This window comes from Rousettus aegyptiacus, unplaced genomic scaffold (genome assembly GCF_014176215.1).
Source record: "Rousettus aegyptiacus isolate mRouAeg1 unplaced genomic scaffold, mRouAeg1.p scaffold_m13_p_12, whole genome shotgun sequence".
Classification (NCBI taxonomy): domain Eukaryota; kingdom Metazoa; phylum Chordata; class Mammalia; order Chiroptera; family Pteropodidae; genus Rousettus; species Rousettus aegyptiacus.
Genome location: NW_023416287.1, coordinates 49,341,070 through 49,356,240, shown reverse-complemented (window position 1 = coordinate 49,356,240; position 15,171 = coordinate 49,341,070). Strand labels below are relative to the sequence as shown.

Below are 15,171 nucleotides of genomic sequence, written 5' to 3'. Positions count from 1 at the left end.
ATCTTTTCTCCATTGTATTGCCTTTGCTTTGTCAAAAATCAGTTGACTGTATTTGTATCTGTCTCTTTCTGGACTCTTTATTCTGTCTCATTGATCTATTTGTCTGTTTTTTTCACCTGAACTACACTGTCTTGATTATTATAGCTTTAAAGTAATTCTTGAAGTTGTGTAACATCAGTCTTCTAAGCATGTTTTCCTCCATTAATATCGTGTAGGCTAATCTGGGTCTTTTTCATCTCCATATAAACTTTAGAGTCATTTTGTTGATATTCACAAAATAACTTGCTAAAATTTTGACTGGAATTACATAGGTCAAGTTGGGAAGAACTCATATCTTGATAATATTGTTTTTCTATCCATTTATTATCTCTACATTTATTTAGATCTCCTTCGATTTCCTTCATCAGAATTTTTCCTCTTGTGGATCTTATACATATTTATTAAATTTATACCTAAGTAGTTCATTTTGGGGAGCGCTAATATAAATGGCATTGTGTTTTTTATTTAAAATTCCATTCCTATATATCACTACTGGTATGTAGGAAAATGATTGATTTTTAACCTTGCTATGCACCCTTAATTATGCAGTCTTGCTATAATAGCTTGTCAATTTGAAGAGCTTATTTTGTAAATTCTTTTATATTTTATAAATAGACAATTATATCATCTGCAAACAAAGACAATTTTATGTCTTCCTTCCTAAACAGTGTACCATTTCTTCTTGTTGTACTGCATTATTATCTAGGGTTTCCAGTATAATGTTGAAAAGGGATAGTGAGAGGAGACATCCTTGCCTTATCCATGATCTTAGCAGGAAAACTTTGTCTCCCATCATTAAGTATATGATGTTAGATGTACGTTTTTTGTAGATGTTCTTTATATAGTTGAGGAAATTCCCCCTCTATTCTTAGTATGTTAAGAGCTTTTTTATCGTGAATGGGTATTAAGTTTTGTTACATATATTTTTCTGCATCTATTGATATCATCATGTGATTCTTCTTTAGCCTGTTGATGTGATGGGTTGCATTAGATGATGTTTGAGTGTTTAACTAGCCATGTATACCTGAAACAAATCCCACTTGGTCATGATATGGAATTCTTTTTATACATTATTGGATTCAATTTGTTGAGGATTTTTATGTCTATGTTCATGAAAGATATTGACTATAGTTTTTTTTGTAATCTCTCTTTTATTTTTGTATTAGGGTAATTATGGCCTCATAAAATTAGGAGGTATTTCCACTGTTTTGACCTCCTGGATGAGATTGTATAGAGCTGGTATAATTTCTTCCTTAATGTTTGGTACAATTCGCCAGTGAACCCAGCTAAGCCTATTTCTTTCTGTTTTTGAAGGTTATTAATTGTTGATTCAATTTCTTTAATAGAAATAGGCCTATTCATACTGTCCATTTCTATTTATTTGGCTTTTGACAGATTGTGCCTTTCAAGAGATTGATCTATTTCATCTAGTTACCAAACTGTGGTCATAGAATAGTAAATAGCATTTCTTTAATATCTTCTTAATAACCATGAGATCTGTAGTGATGTCCTCTTTTCTTTTGTTTCTGATTTTAGGAATGTGTGTCTTGTTCTTTTTTTTCTTAGATAGCTTGGCTAGAGGGTTATTAATTTTATTGATATTTTCAAAGAACCAGCTTTTGTTTTTATTAATTTTCTTTGTTGATTTGCTATTTTTAATTTTATTTATTTATGCTCTAATTTTTATTATTTCTTTAATTCTGTTTACTTTGGATTTAATTTGCTCTTTTTTTCCTTAGATGGAAGCTTAGATTATTTATTTTAGATATTTATTCCTTTTTAATATTTTGATTCAATGCCATAAATTTTCCTCTAAGCACTTTTTGTTGCATATCAGAAATTTTAATAAGTTTTATTTTTATTTTCATGTAGTTGAAACTATTTCTTAAAATTTTCCTGAAATTTATTCTTTGACTCATGTGTTAAGAGGTGTATTGTTTAATCTCTACATATTTTGGGATTTTCCACTATATTTCTCTACTGATTTTTTAAGTTAATTCGGTTATGGTCTGAGAGCATACATTATGTGGTTTTTATTCCTTTGAATTTTTAGAGTGTGTTTTATGGCCCACAGTATGGCCTATCTTTGTGAATGTTCTCTATGAACTTAAGAAAAATGTGTATTCTAGTATCTTCAGATGAAGTATTCCATAGATGTCAATTATATCAAGTTGATTGATGATGCTGTTGAGTTCAACTGTGTTCTTACTGATTTTCTGCCTTATGGATCTGTCCATTACTGATAGAAAGATGTTGAGGCCTCCAAATATTGTAGTGCATTCATCTATTTCTCCTTGCATTTCTATCAGTTTTGTCCCATGTAGCTTGATGCTCTGTTGTTAGGCACACACACATTAAAGATTGCTACATCTTGGAGAATTGACCCCCTTGTCGTTATGTAATGCCTTTCTTTGCCCTGATTCTTTTCCTTGCTCTTATATCTGCTGTGAAATTAATATAGGTATTCCTGCTTTCTTTTGATTAATGATAACATACCAGGTCATTTTCTGTCCCTTTACTGTTAATCTATATGTATCTTTATTTTTAAAGTGGGTTTCTTGCTGACAACATACTAGTCAGGTCTTGTTTTATGATCCAGTCTGACAATCTCTGTCTTTTAATTAGTGTATTTAGACCATTGACTTTTAAAATGATTATTTATATAATTGGATTACTTTCTACCCCATTTTTTTTAGTGTTTTCTATTTATTTACCAACTTTTTTGTTCCTATATTTGTCTTCATTCTTTATCTGCCTTTATGGTTTTAATTGAGCATTTTATATTATATTATCTCCTTTCTTAAAGTTTCTCTTTTTTTCTATGTTGCCCTAGAGTTAGCAATATGTATTTGCAACTAATCCAAGTCCACTTTTGAAAAACACCATACTGCACCACAGATAGTTTCAGTACTTTGTAATACCAAAGTATTTTTAATTTCTCCCTCCTGTTTCTTTTATCATTGCTGTTATCCATTTCACTTATATATAAACTATAATCATCGAATATATTGTTGCTATTATTATTTTGAACAAATTATCTGCTAGATCAATTAAGAATAAGAAAAATAAAAAATTTTATTTTACTTTCACTTATTCCTTTTTTAATGCTCTTCCTTTCTTCATGTAGACCCAGATGTCTGACGTATGTCATTTTCCTTCTTTCTGAAAAACTTCTTTTAATATTTCTTGCAAGGCAGGTCTATTAACAAATTACCTCAATTTTTGTATGAAAAAAAAAGTATTTTACTTCACTTCTGAAGAATAATTTCATAGGACACAGAATTCTGTGTCAGTGGGGGTTTTTTTCTTCTCAATGTTTTAAATATTTTACTTTATTCTCTTGCTCACATGATTTCTAAGGAGAAAGATAAGTCTTTTCTCAGATTCTCTTTAGGTAAGGTGTTTTTTCCCTCTGGATTCTTTCAAGAGTTATTATTTATCTTTGTCTTTCTGAAGTTTGAATATGATATGTCTATGTAGAGATTTTTGGTGTTCCCTTCTTGGTGTTTTCTGAGCTTCTTGGATACATGTTTTGGTGTCTGAGATTAATTGGGGAGGGGGGTAAATCTCAGTCACTATTGCTTGAAATATTGCTTCTGTTTCTTTTTCTCTTCTTTTTTATTCACTACATGTGCGTTATATTATTTATAGTTATCCAATAATTTTGGGTTATTCTTTTGTTTATCAGTCTATTTTTTTCTTTGCTTTTTAGTTTTAAAAGTTTCTATTGTCACATTCTCAAGCTCAGAGATTCTTTCCTCAGCTATGCCTACTGAACTAATGAGCCCAGCAAAGGAATTCTTCATTCTTGTGCAGCATTTTATCTAATTTTTTCTAGCATATTTTTCTGATTCAGTCTTAGAATTGCCATCTCTACTTTTGTTATTCATCTGTTCCTCCATATTGTCTACTTTTCTCATTAGAGCCCTCAGCATATTAATCATAATTATTTTAAATTTTCAGTCTGATAATTCCAACATTCCTGTCATATCTAAGTCTGATTCCAGTGTTTTCTTTGTCTCATCAGATTGTGTGTGTGGGGGGGGGTACCTTTTAATATGCCTTATAATTAACTATTGAAAGCCGCATTCGATGTACTGAGTAAAAGAAACTGCTGTAAATAGGGCTTTAGTATTGTGGCATAGTAAGGTATCAGGGAGGGAAAAGTATTCTGTATTCCTATGATTACGTCCCAGTCTTCTAGTGAACTTGTGCCCCTGGACTATGACCTTCACAAGTGCTTCCCATTCATCTCCCTTGGATGGAGGGATCTGGAGTTGGGTATTTCCCTTCCCCCAGATTAGTCTCTAATAAAACCCCAGCAAGTCAAGTTCTAGTAAAAAGTTTTTCTTGGGGGCAAGCCCTTTTAAGAAACATAGGATGCTCTAGGTATATTTTTAAATGGCTGCTTTCCCCATCCTTCTGACAGAGGCCATAGGGGATTCTTTTACTTCAGTCTTTACTATGAAGATCCCATAGGGCTCCTGGAGGTCCTCCTAGGACTGGACCCCTTTGAGTTTATAAGTCTCATTTGTCCACATCTAGCCTCCAGTAATCCATCAATTACAATTTAGGTTTTTCTACCCCATTGCTGGTTCTCAGAGATTTCTGCCCATGGATTTCTGGTCCAGTGAGTTGAGATTCTCTGTATCCACCCGTTTTTTTCCTGTATTGGAGGGGGAGGGGAGAGGTTTGTCCTGTGACGTCAATTATTTGATGAATCTGAGAAGAGTTGTTGATTTTTAGTTTATTCTGCTTTTTACTTGTTGTTAAGACAGAGTGATGACTTTCAAGCTTCATCTGTTTTTTGGTTTTGGTAGGAACTTTTATTTATTTATTTTTTATTACTGAGGGCCTTTGAGATTCATGTATTACAAGTTCAGATGTTTGCGATCAAAATAGTTCAGGCAAACCTGAACTACTTTATGAGTTTCCCTGCACAAAACACTTTATTTCATTAAGTTTGCAAAGTTTTTCTGACAGTTTTCAAAGTTTTCACTTAAAAAAAACAGATCTGAAACTCCACGCCCATAAGATAAATAGAGCAAAAGAGAAAGAGAAAACTCCAATTTATTGAGTTATTCCAAACTCTCAATTCCAAATCTAACCTTCCTCAACTATCTATAATTATGTACTACAGCATTTAGTGTTTATATGAACAAATGAAGATCCCAAGCAACAACTCAAAATCTTCATAACCAGACAAGGTACTTTTAATAAGTAGGTTATAAAAAAATTCTCCTTATTAATGCTTTAGTATGACAATAATTAATTTAATTAACAAGCGTATTGGATACCATCTGCTTTCTGTAAAGCATTGGCTAGATATTAGTAAATTAATACTACTTTTTCAAAGCATAATATTTAGTTATGGGTTGATAAAGCATTTATATCTGAAAGCAATTTGGTGATATTCATAATGTAACTGTAAGGAAATGTAAATTAATGAACTACTTTACTAGAGATAGCACATTATTCTAGAAATACCTCTAGAGATATCTGTGGTGCAATCCCACTCCACCATTTGGACAAGCTGTCTAACTTCCCTGAGACTCAGTTCCCTCATGTGTAAAATAGGAAGAAAGAACAGCTCTTACAAGTTTACTAGGATTAAATGAGATGACATTTGTAGAGTTCTGTCATATAGTAGTTGTGTATTACATGTTAGTTTCCACTCTCTTCCATTCCAATACAATTTTCTAAGTGCTATTATTAATGGAAAACAGAAGTGTCCACAAACATGCTTTGTTTGGGCCACACTGTAGTTTGTTTTTTAAATTTACATTCTTTAACAACACAAAAGAGTTTATGTAATATCTGGATTTCTGGTTTCTCCTAAAATTTACAATGTCTGGGACATCTATGGGGCATCAGTCTGTTGGAGCAGAGTCACTGTTTTCTCCTTCCATTTCTCCAGTCTCCACCACTCCTTATTGTCTTACACCTACTTCAATCACTTATGTAATCTATCTGGCCCTGGTGAGATATATGTGTTTGTGACATTTGATGCAAATAAAAATGTAGTGAAAGTTAAGGTTAATGCAGAAACACTTGCTGAGAACACTGTGAGCTGGACTTTGAAGAAGATTCATGGACATAGAACATGTGCATAATGGACATGAACTTAAAGCTGTCAGTCTCTGTCTGGACCACTGTTTGATTTGAACAGGCTCTCAAGAGTCCTTAGTGGAGCTTCTTTTGTGCTTAAGGAAGATCACCACCAATGAAGAACATAACAGCACTGAAATTAGTTCAAACATATGAAGGATCGGAAAGGAGAAAGAGTTTTTCTAGTTCAAGCTTAGCTTATATTGGTGCACACATCCCCTTATCCACCCCACGTCCCACCAACAACACCAGAAACACATTCACTGTCATTTTCTAACCTGTATGGAGTAGAGGAATATAAACAAGGAACGACAAAAAGGAAGTCTGATGAACTTGACTATGCTTTTCTTCATAGCAGAACTAAAAGAAATCTTGAGGAAGTTATCTGTATAAATAAGTTTGAGACAAATCAAAGAAATTCCAGGAAAATGGAAATGTGTTACCTGAATTATGAAGTTATTTATCCCAGTCCGTTACTTTCATGTTCCTGGAGAGACCTGGCCTAAGAATGCTTTTCCAATGAGCTAGTAGATTCAGAAGGGGAGAGAAAGTTTGTCATTGTTACCACAGCTGTGGAGCTTGAGCCTGGTGCTGCCGCTCTCCAGAACACCTGTTGAGAACATCCAAACCCAGGCTCTGCCTCTAACAGTAGCATGTTGGCTAGAGAAAAGGGGGCTCTGGAAAGACAGTCATGGTCTGCACACTGATGAGGGAGGAATGCCAGCGCCCAGAGGACCCACACTGGCTTACTTTTCAACTTTAACATTGTCATAGAAGTTATAGGTGATTTTTATTTTTCTGTTTAAAAAGCGTATTTTTTCCAACAACTTTTATCAATAAAAAGGGCAGCTTATTAATGATACACTTCTGACTTTAAAGTATGATATTAGAAGATCCCTGTAACTACAGGCAAGAAAACATTTGGATTATGTGGCATTGGGAAATGATAATAAAGATTATCCAGATGGTCACATGTTGTTAGTGCCTTACGTTGCATTAGTAATCACCTAATATGGGGGTAATTTTGTTTATGTAACCTATTTTAAATTTTACTGTGTCCTAGGTCAATCGGAGTCAAGATAATTTACTAGAAATAGCTGCCATTTTCTTTTGTAAATGTTGCTAGGGGCTTAGGAAGAATTAAGATATTTTAGGATATAATATTTTTAGTATTATGGTGCCATGGTCCTCTTAAACCTTCTCATTTTACACCTTCTCCTTAAATTTCTGTAATTCTATTCTTGTCTGTCTTGGGAGTATAAAACAGCCTCGAGTAATAAGAGCTATAAAAATGTGTCTTATCTGCTTATTTGTATGTCAGTTTCCCTTAGGTTTACAGCTGTTTTCCAGTTTATATGTGACTTTAGATTATGAACTTTTGGTGGTCAATGAGAAGGATGTAGAGGTCAATGTTAAATTGTCTCCAAAAGAATTAGAAATCTCTGTCTTCCTCAGACTTTTGCATTCTCTTTCACTGAGGAAGGGAACAAGGAGACTTACTCCGCTGCTACATTTTCCAGGGGAGCCAATAACTTGAATTTTTTTGCTTTCTGCTCTGTTGACAAACTGATAGGAACTAATTTGGGTTCATTTAAGATTTGGTCTAGTGGCATATGAGAATTCAGGATGTTCCCCTTCAATGCTTCTGAGACCTGAGCTCCTCTCTTCTGTGTAGGCTCTGTGTGACAGCCTGCTCACTTTATCTACATACTCCAATTATACTTTCTTTACTCCTTGCCTAGCTTTATTCTTTAGTTCTACTGTATGCCTCTTAGATTCATCCTTAGATTATTAGAGTTTTATTTGGCAAATATTTACTAGAGGGATATACTTTTTGACACTGGATATGGAAATATGGAAAATAATTTAGTAAAAGTTTACTTACTAAAAGCATATCAGTAAATACATAATGATTCTGTTGTACTGCCTCAAAACGGTCACTGGCCATTTTAATTTAGCTTATAGTTGGAAGAACAGAAACTAATGCTTTAGGCTGGCGGTACATTCCTAATATCACTGTGGATTTATCTGAAGATAAGCAGTGGGTGTTTTTTTTTATCTCTGTCTCTCTGCAGCTGGCAGAGAACCTGATATCTAGAAGGCACAATAAATCACTGTTATAGATGAATACGACTAATTCGACAGAAGAGTCTCCTGGTTGTCAGTACACATGTCAACGCCCCATTTTCTATTCATATGCATGTCTATATAATGAACTCTTTGTCCTAAGGAAACTAGCCAAGAAGCGGAAGGAGACAATGAGCAGCACCCGGCAGGAGATGACTGTGATGGTGAACTCGATGGACAAGAGCTACGCGGAGCAAGGCACGAACTGCGACGAAGCTTTCTCATTCATGGACACGCACAATCTGAATGGCAGATGTAAGTGCACACGTTTCTTGGCTTCTAGTACATCTCAGTGGTTTTCTAGAATTCCAGATAGTACTGAGGGATTTAAAAAAAAAAAACAACTCCTTAGAGAATTGTTATGCCTTATTGATTTCTCCAGGACCTTTAAACGGTCCTGGAAACTTCTCCATGTGCCATGGGTCTCTGAACAAGACAATATTGTAAAGGTGATGGGGCCAGATGAGAGAGTGCAGTAAGCCACGATTACGTTCCTGTAAAGACTTAGAGAGCAATGACACAAAGGCTCTCTCCTCTCTAAGAAGGCACCTGCTTCTCATCATCATTTTTGTTTAGATACTATTTGTAAGCTAACCAGGTGTGGAATCACACAAGAGAAACCTGTTATAAAACAGTTCACTAAATGGCAGTAACAAGTTAATTGTTTATTTGTTTAGCTGACAGTTTCTGCCTTTATTATAGGGCTATCAGTGCCAATTAATAAGTTAAACTGTATTTCCACTTTACAAGTCTTACATTTCACACCAGGTGGGTAAACCTAGCTCAGCTGATACCATCTCATACTACCACCTGTGATCCAGGTACAAGGCATTATTTTAGGAAGCTAACAATTACATTGATTATATGAAATAACGAAAAGAACAGTTGTGTCCCTGGTGATCTCAGAGACCAAAAGTAAATCTTGTGATATATGTCTGACTGTGGTTCATGGCCCTGCTAGATTCAAAGTCAGAGGATTTTACCACGTGAGATTCATGCCACAGACTGCCACTCACTCTGGCTGCGAATCAGGATGTTAGACAGCATGGGGATGGAATAAAAGTGCAGCTATCACCATTACTAACAAAAACGCATAAAAGCTGGAGAATTCCTGACTGAGAAGCCCAGGAATCTGATCTCTGGGGGGAGAGGGCTGATACTTGTCTGTACAGTGTGTGCTTGCGTCTGACCACCCATTTGGCATATTCTGATTCTATAGCTCTCTCCCATCCACTCCTCCTCTCTCCAGTCACCACATGGTCACCACACATGCCTGCTCCCATGCCTGGCCTTTCTCCTACATTTGCCTACACCTTTATGTTTCTAGTGCTTATGGTCGTCCACCTCTTCCTACTTAGAAGTGCAATATTTATTTATTCTACATGCAAAACTAACCCGGTGGAACGGGAGTTCAGGAGACCCAGCTTTGACCCCAGTGGGCTGCCCAGCACGCCTCATCGGTGGCCATTGTTCTTTGACCTCTCCTGTCATTTTCAATATATATGACAGAATCTGTGGTGCTTCAGTAAAGCACAAACTACATCCCATTTTCTCATAGAATTTTATCTGCTTTTTTTATAGCAAATATTATATTTTTCATTATATATATATATATGTATGTATATATTGCACTTAACTTCCAAAATAAAGCAACTTATTGTGCATTTGTCGTGAGCTGGCATGCAAGAACTCCTTCTCACCATAGATAAGGTTAGAATTTTTGTAGTTGCAATTATTTCTTGACTGTCAATATGAAAGGGACCGCACAGATATATATTCTCACTTATTTTCCAAGATAACCCATTAATATTCGAGATTTTCTATTTCATGGTGAAATTCTTCACGAATAAATTTGCTTGGAATTACCTGCCCAAAGGGCAGAGACCTACATAGGTAGTTTCTAGGCTTTTAGAGTTTGAACAACAGGGGATATTTGCCTCTGGACAGGAAATTCAATTTGGGAGTCACTTTTTAAAAGTGAATGTATCTGTGAAAGTCCAAAAATGCTCATGCAGAGAGGGCTGCTGCAGAAACCAGCATCAGCTTCCAGGGCTCTTCTGCCATCAGGCCTTATTTTGTGTCTTCCATCAGTAAAGCCAATAGAGGAAACACAGCAACGGGCATTCCATTTCCCGCCCCACCCCCACTCTTTGAGCAATGAGTAGGTTGCATCAAATTCTATCCATCAGGAGTGACCCCAATGGTAAACTTTATCTTAATGCTCTCCTAATGCCTTTAAAATAAGAACAGTTACTGATGGAGGAAAAGTGTTCATTAGACCACTAGGCTTCCAGCCTCAAACCTATGACAAGTCTGGGAATATCTGAGATCTTTTAGGGTTGAGAGAAAGTGAGTAGCTTTTAGAAATAAGACAGTGAGAAATGAGACTAGAGAATTTAAAAATAAGCACGAGCACATTTATGAGAGCAGGGGAAAATCTGTCCACCAAGCAAATGGGAGCTGTACATAAAAAGAGGGGAAATAGGTATATAGAGTGGGAATGAGTTTAATTTTTATAATAAAAGGCAAAAGTATTTAAAATATGTTTCTAAAAAAGGCAAAAATAAGCATAGTTATTTTTATTTGCTTTTATATATTTTCACCAACTACATAAAAACATCTACGGGTAATAGGCATTATTCTTGCTGACCCTAGCATGTCTTATAGGTACTCAAGATTTCTGTTCTTATTTTTATCAATTGCTTTTTTTCTTTCCTGGCAGCTTACCATAAACATGCATTAGAAATGCGATACTTCCATATTTTAGAAAAAATATCTTATAAATGACAGGTAGCCTGGGTTCTAGTTCCTGTTCTGTTATTTACTAATTCTATACTTTAAAAATACAAACACGAGTAAAACACTGTCCTAAAGGAACTGCCCCAGGAGAGCTAAACTATATAACGTGTCATCAGAATAAAGATAACATAGCATATCCATAGGGATTTGGTAGTGGTTCCCATAATTATAATGATATAATGGGGTCAGGAACTCAGCATCTCATAAATCATATACCTACATTAGAGGAGTTAAGATTCAGACTTGCATTTAACCTGCTTGAACACTTAAGCACATTCAAATCATTTATCCTTACAATTTAGTGAAATTAAAGTGTTTTTAAAGCACTAATCAATTAAGACATGGAAGCAAGTTAACAAACTAAAAATAGGAAATGCCCACTTTTGATGGAATCAGATAAATTAGATAAGATTGACTTTTCTCTTAATAACAGAAAGGGATAGAAAGTGTAATAGTTAAGTCTTGAGTGTTTCAAAGGAATGTTTCAAATAAAAATAAGCATTTTTATAGGTATTGAAAAGATGAATAGAACAATACGTAGGTATGCAGCTTTCACCTTAAATATAGCACACATGAAAAATCACCCTTGCTTTTCTTAGACCCAGTCAAAGCATTGTGGAAAGTTCTCTAACTATCCAAAAGACGAGGAAGGAGAGGATTTAGCAAGTATTAAAACCATGTGTAGACACATTCTCATACTCTTAGTTGTGAAAAATCAGTTTGGCATAATACTAGAATTTACAAGCAAAGGTTAGAAGTCTAGTGAATTTATAAATTCAAATTGGCAGCTGTGGTTATTGGATTTTTTTCCCTTCATTTGTGGGGTAAGAAAAATATTTTAAGTGATTAAAGAGTGTTGTTCTCTAAAGTACAAGTATTCCCCAGAGACAGCGGGTAATGGTAATATTTACCACACAGACATCAGTAAACCTCTAATGTTTCTTCAGTCGACTCTGCACCAGCCTGGTGTTCCTGTGAATGATCTCAGAGTGCCATATTTTCAGGTATTGCCTCATTACAACTGCTGACTAGCTTTTCTCTTATTTACAGCTGTGTCTTCACCATCATCCTTCACAATGAAAACAAATACACTGAGCACATCGGTGCCTAATTCCTATTACCCAGGTAACAGATTTTTCCATTGTTTCATCTTTTCATAACCCCTCAACAGTCAGATTCAATCAGTTCTCACTTTGCTGTCCATGATGCTTTAGGAGCTTAATATGTTTGATATCTTGTAACCCGATGCTTTCTGTGGCTTTCTTTGGGAATAATGGGGGGCCTTTCATCAATCATTTACTGTTCTTTCTCTTTTTACTTTCTCTGCATTGACCTGCTAATGATGTATGACAGACCCATTTGTGCCAACTGCAATTTTAGGTGAGACCATTTCCCTTTATCATAGTTTATTGCAGGTGTAATTTAGAAAGTCAGTGGCCACTCTGTAAGAGACTGGAGTTTTAATTTTATATGATGCAGTGATCATAAGCAGGACACAGGGTGGTGGGTGGCCTGGGGTGGGGGTGGGGCATAGATAATAAAAAGATTTTCTCCAAACGATCTCCACTCATAAAAGGGTTTGCCTCATGCATGTTTAAAATGATACCAAAAGGTTCAAATGAATAATCCCAGCTCCAGTATTCTCCCTTTCTATGTTCTGAATTTAAACTCAGGTCTGATCCCAGGGAAAAATGCAGTATGTCATTACTCAGCTGTGTACTTCCAAAAGCTGAATTCTGTCCAATGTGACAGTCATAAAAGTGAAAATAGCTTGTTATTTTCACTTATTGCTAAGCACTAAAAAATTCAATTTCAAAAATAGCATTTTTCTAATTATGCCAAATGTTATGCAGAAAATGATCACAATAGAGTTTTGGCCCCCTATCCCTCCTCAGAGTCACTGAGGGCACCCCCAGCATTCCAAAGTGTCTGTCACACAGTAGAATTTCAAAGGAGCTGATGTTCTCAACAGTGAAATGACAAGATGGCACTTTATAATCACATGGTTTATTATGTATCAGATGTCACTAGAAATGAAAAAAAAATGTTAAAAATAAAATGTGGGGCAGAATGCATTGAAAGTATGAAATGTTCCCAGCGGGGAGTTAAAGAAAAAAAAAATCCCGTTTGTCCAATGCAAGAGTGAGGAGAAATGTCATTACCTGGCTATGAAATAGCATTACCAAACAAGCATGAGCTGCTATTGCATTTGAGACGCATGTGTAACCAGAGTGTATCACGGCTGTGTTCTCTTTCTACCACTAACCTTATCATCAAGGAGCCCAAAACAAATGACTTCAAGATACATAAGTGTTCGTCATAGCTAGGGCTCCATCCTCAGCTGTGTGACTTCTGCCTTCTAATTCTCTTTACAAGGGTTTATATCTTTGCAACATAATTTTCCCCCTGTGCTTCTCTTTTCTCTAAGTTGTTATGATTTTTTAAAGAGGGTGATTTTTTTTTCCTCATGGTGTTTTCTGGGCTTAAGCAAATTTGTTGTTTGAGGAAAAAGTGAACTCAGAAGATTAAGAATGGACATAAAGTAAAATTTTTGAATTTGCATCATTTTGGTGGCTAACAAACAAAACCCACGAAAGCTCTCACCTTTTACTACTAACTATAAGGGAAAAAAGCTGCATTTTTATTCTTTTCCTGAGTGAAGGGCACAGGCTAATCTTAGGCACCCGAACAATGCAATCTACATGCAGATGACATTTGCAGAATCTTTTGATAGGCGAAGATTTGCAATTTCTTTGTGTGCTGTGGCATTCATCCCACAGTTCTTCTAGTAGATGGTCTGACCTTGGAAGAGCTGTGAGTGGGGAGGGCTGAGACGCCTATTGTCAGAGGGAAGAAAATGTTCAGATTTCTTTCACAGCAGGATTTAGATAAGCTTATTAAACAAATATCGTTTTTCAAAGTCGCTGCTTTGTTATTATGAACACTAATGACATCTTTTAAGTTGGTTAGGCTTCTTTACAGAGAGAGAAAAATTTGAACAAACAATTGAAGAAGCAAAAATGATGTACATTGTGAAAAATAAGTCAGCCAGATAGACAAACAACTGTTACCATGTCTAGCTTATATATGTACCAACATAACAAATGGTAGTTCTTGGAAACTGTTTCTTCCACATTACTTGATGCAAATGTGAATCTATATATTGTATACAAGGGTTAGTGAAGTTATCACTTGGAACTGGAAAGAAGGTAAACTGTATAAAATATATCTACATTAAGACAAGAATAAATGCTTGTCGTGACCAGGAGCTTGGTGCAATTAAATCCTCTAGTTCCTCCACTTTATATTCTCACAGGCTAAGGTGCCCTAATGTGTAGAGCTTTAGTATGCCTTTACATTATTTTCTTGCAAAAAATAGAATTATAGATGGGTGGATCAATGGATAGAACCTTCTCTGTCTCAAAAACACAGCATTCATTTCAATTCCAGATCTTTCAGCTGATTTGTTTAAAATTCAAGGTAGTTTATCAAAAAATATAGGTAGAATTCATTCTTCACTCTTAGAAAACTGTCATAACTATTAATGAGAAACTTTATTTCTGATTTCTTCCTAGGCATAACTTTTAATTTAAAAAAAAAATGGTAGATAATTCTTAACAAATATATGAAATTAATGGCAAATGATATGTTTTATCAGTAATAATTCTTTTTTAAGAAGTCAGAGGGAACAGATTAATCTCTAATTTGGATGCAATCAAGAATTTTACTAGTATAGGTGACCTAATTTCATAACAGATATTGCACAAGAAACTTTCTATTCCCTCTTTAATATCTAAGTACTAAGTAGTAGTACTCTTTTCGTAAATGGTCTTAGTAATATTTAAATGCTTTAAGACATGTCTACACTAGTAATGAGGCCAAGATGTTGCCAGGCAGTGGGAGATGATACATACAATGGTGACAGTGGTTGCAGCTTCCACATGGCTAAAACGTCTTAGCCCTGGATCAAAGCACTGCTCTGTTGCCGGTGTATCTACATAGAAGGCCCAAATGATTCATTTAGGGGAAGTTTGGAAGGTCATTCCACAATAGAGGGCATTTAATTATGTTAATCCCAAAAGGTACAGAACTGAGGGA

General features: G+C 35.3%; 1 protein-coding gene across 7 annotated transcripts in view; it reads left to right on the top strand.

The window, feature by feature from the left end:
* PTPRM (protein tyrosine phosphatase receptor type M) overlaps positions 1-15,171 on the top strand; it is a 691,775-nt gene that overhangs the window by 542,131 nt on the left and 134,473 nt on the right. For 3 of the 7 annotated variants that reach the window (XM_036229038.1, XM_016120969.2, XM_016120971.2), the window contains 3 exons: positions 8,378-8,529; positions 12,124-12,198; positions 12,427-12,453. In XM_036229038.1, coding sequence (XP_036084931.1) covers positions 8,378-8,529; positions 12,124-12,198; positions 12,427-12,453 — 254 coding nt within the window. The remainder of the gene's footprint in view (positions 1-8,377; positions 8,530-12,123; positions 12,199-12,426; positions 12,454-15,171) is intronic. The other 4 variants (XM_016120972.2, XM_016120970.2, XM_016120973.2 and 1 more) reach the window with 2 other exon arrangements.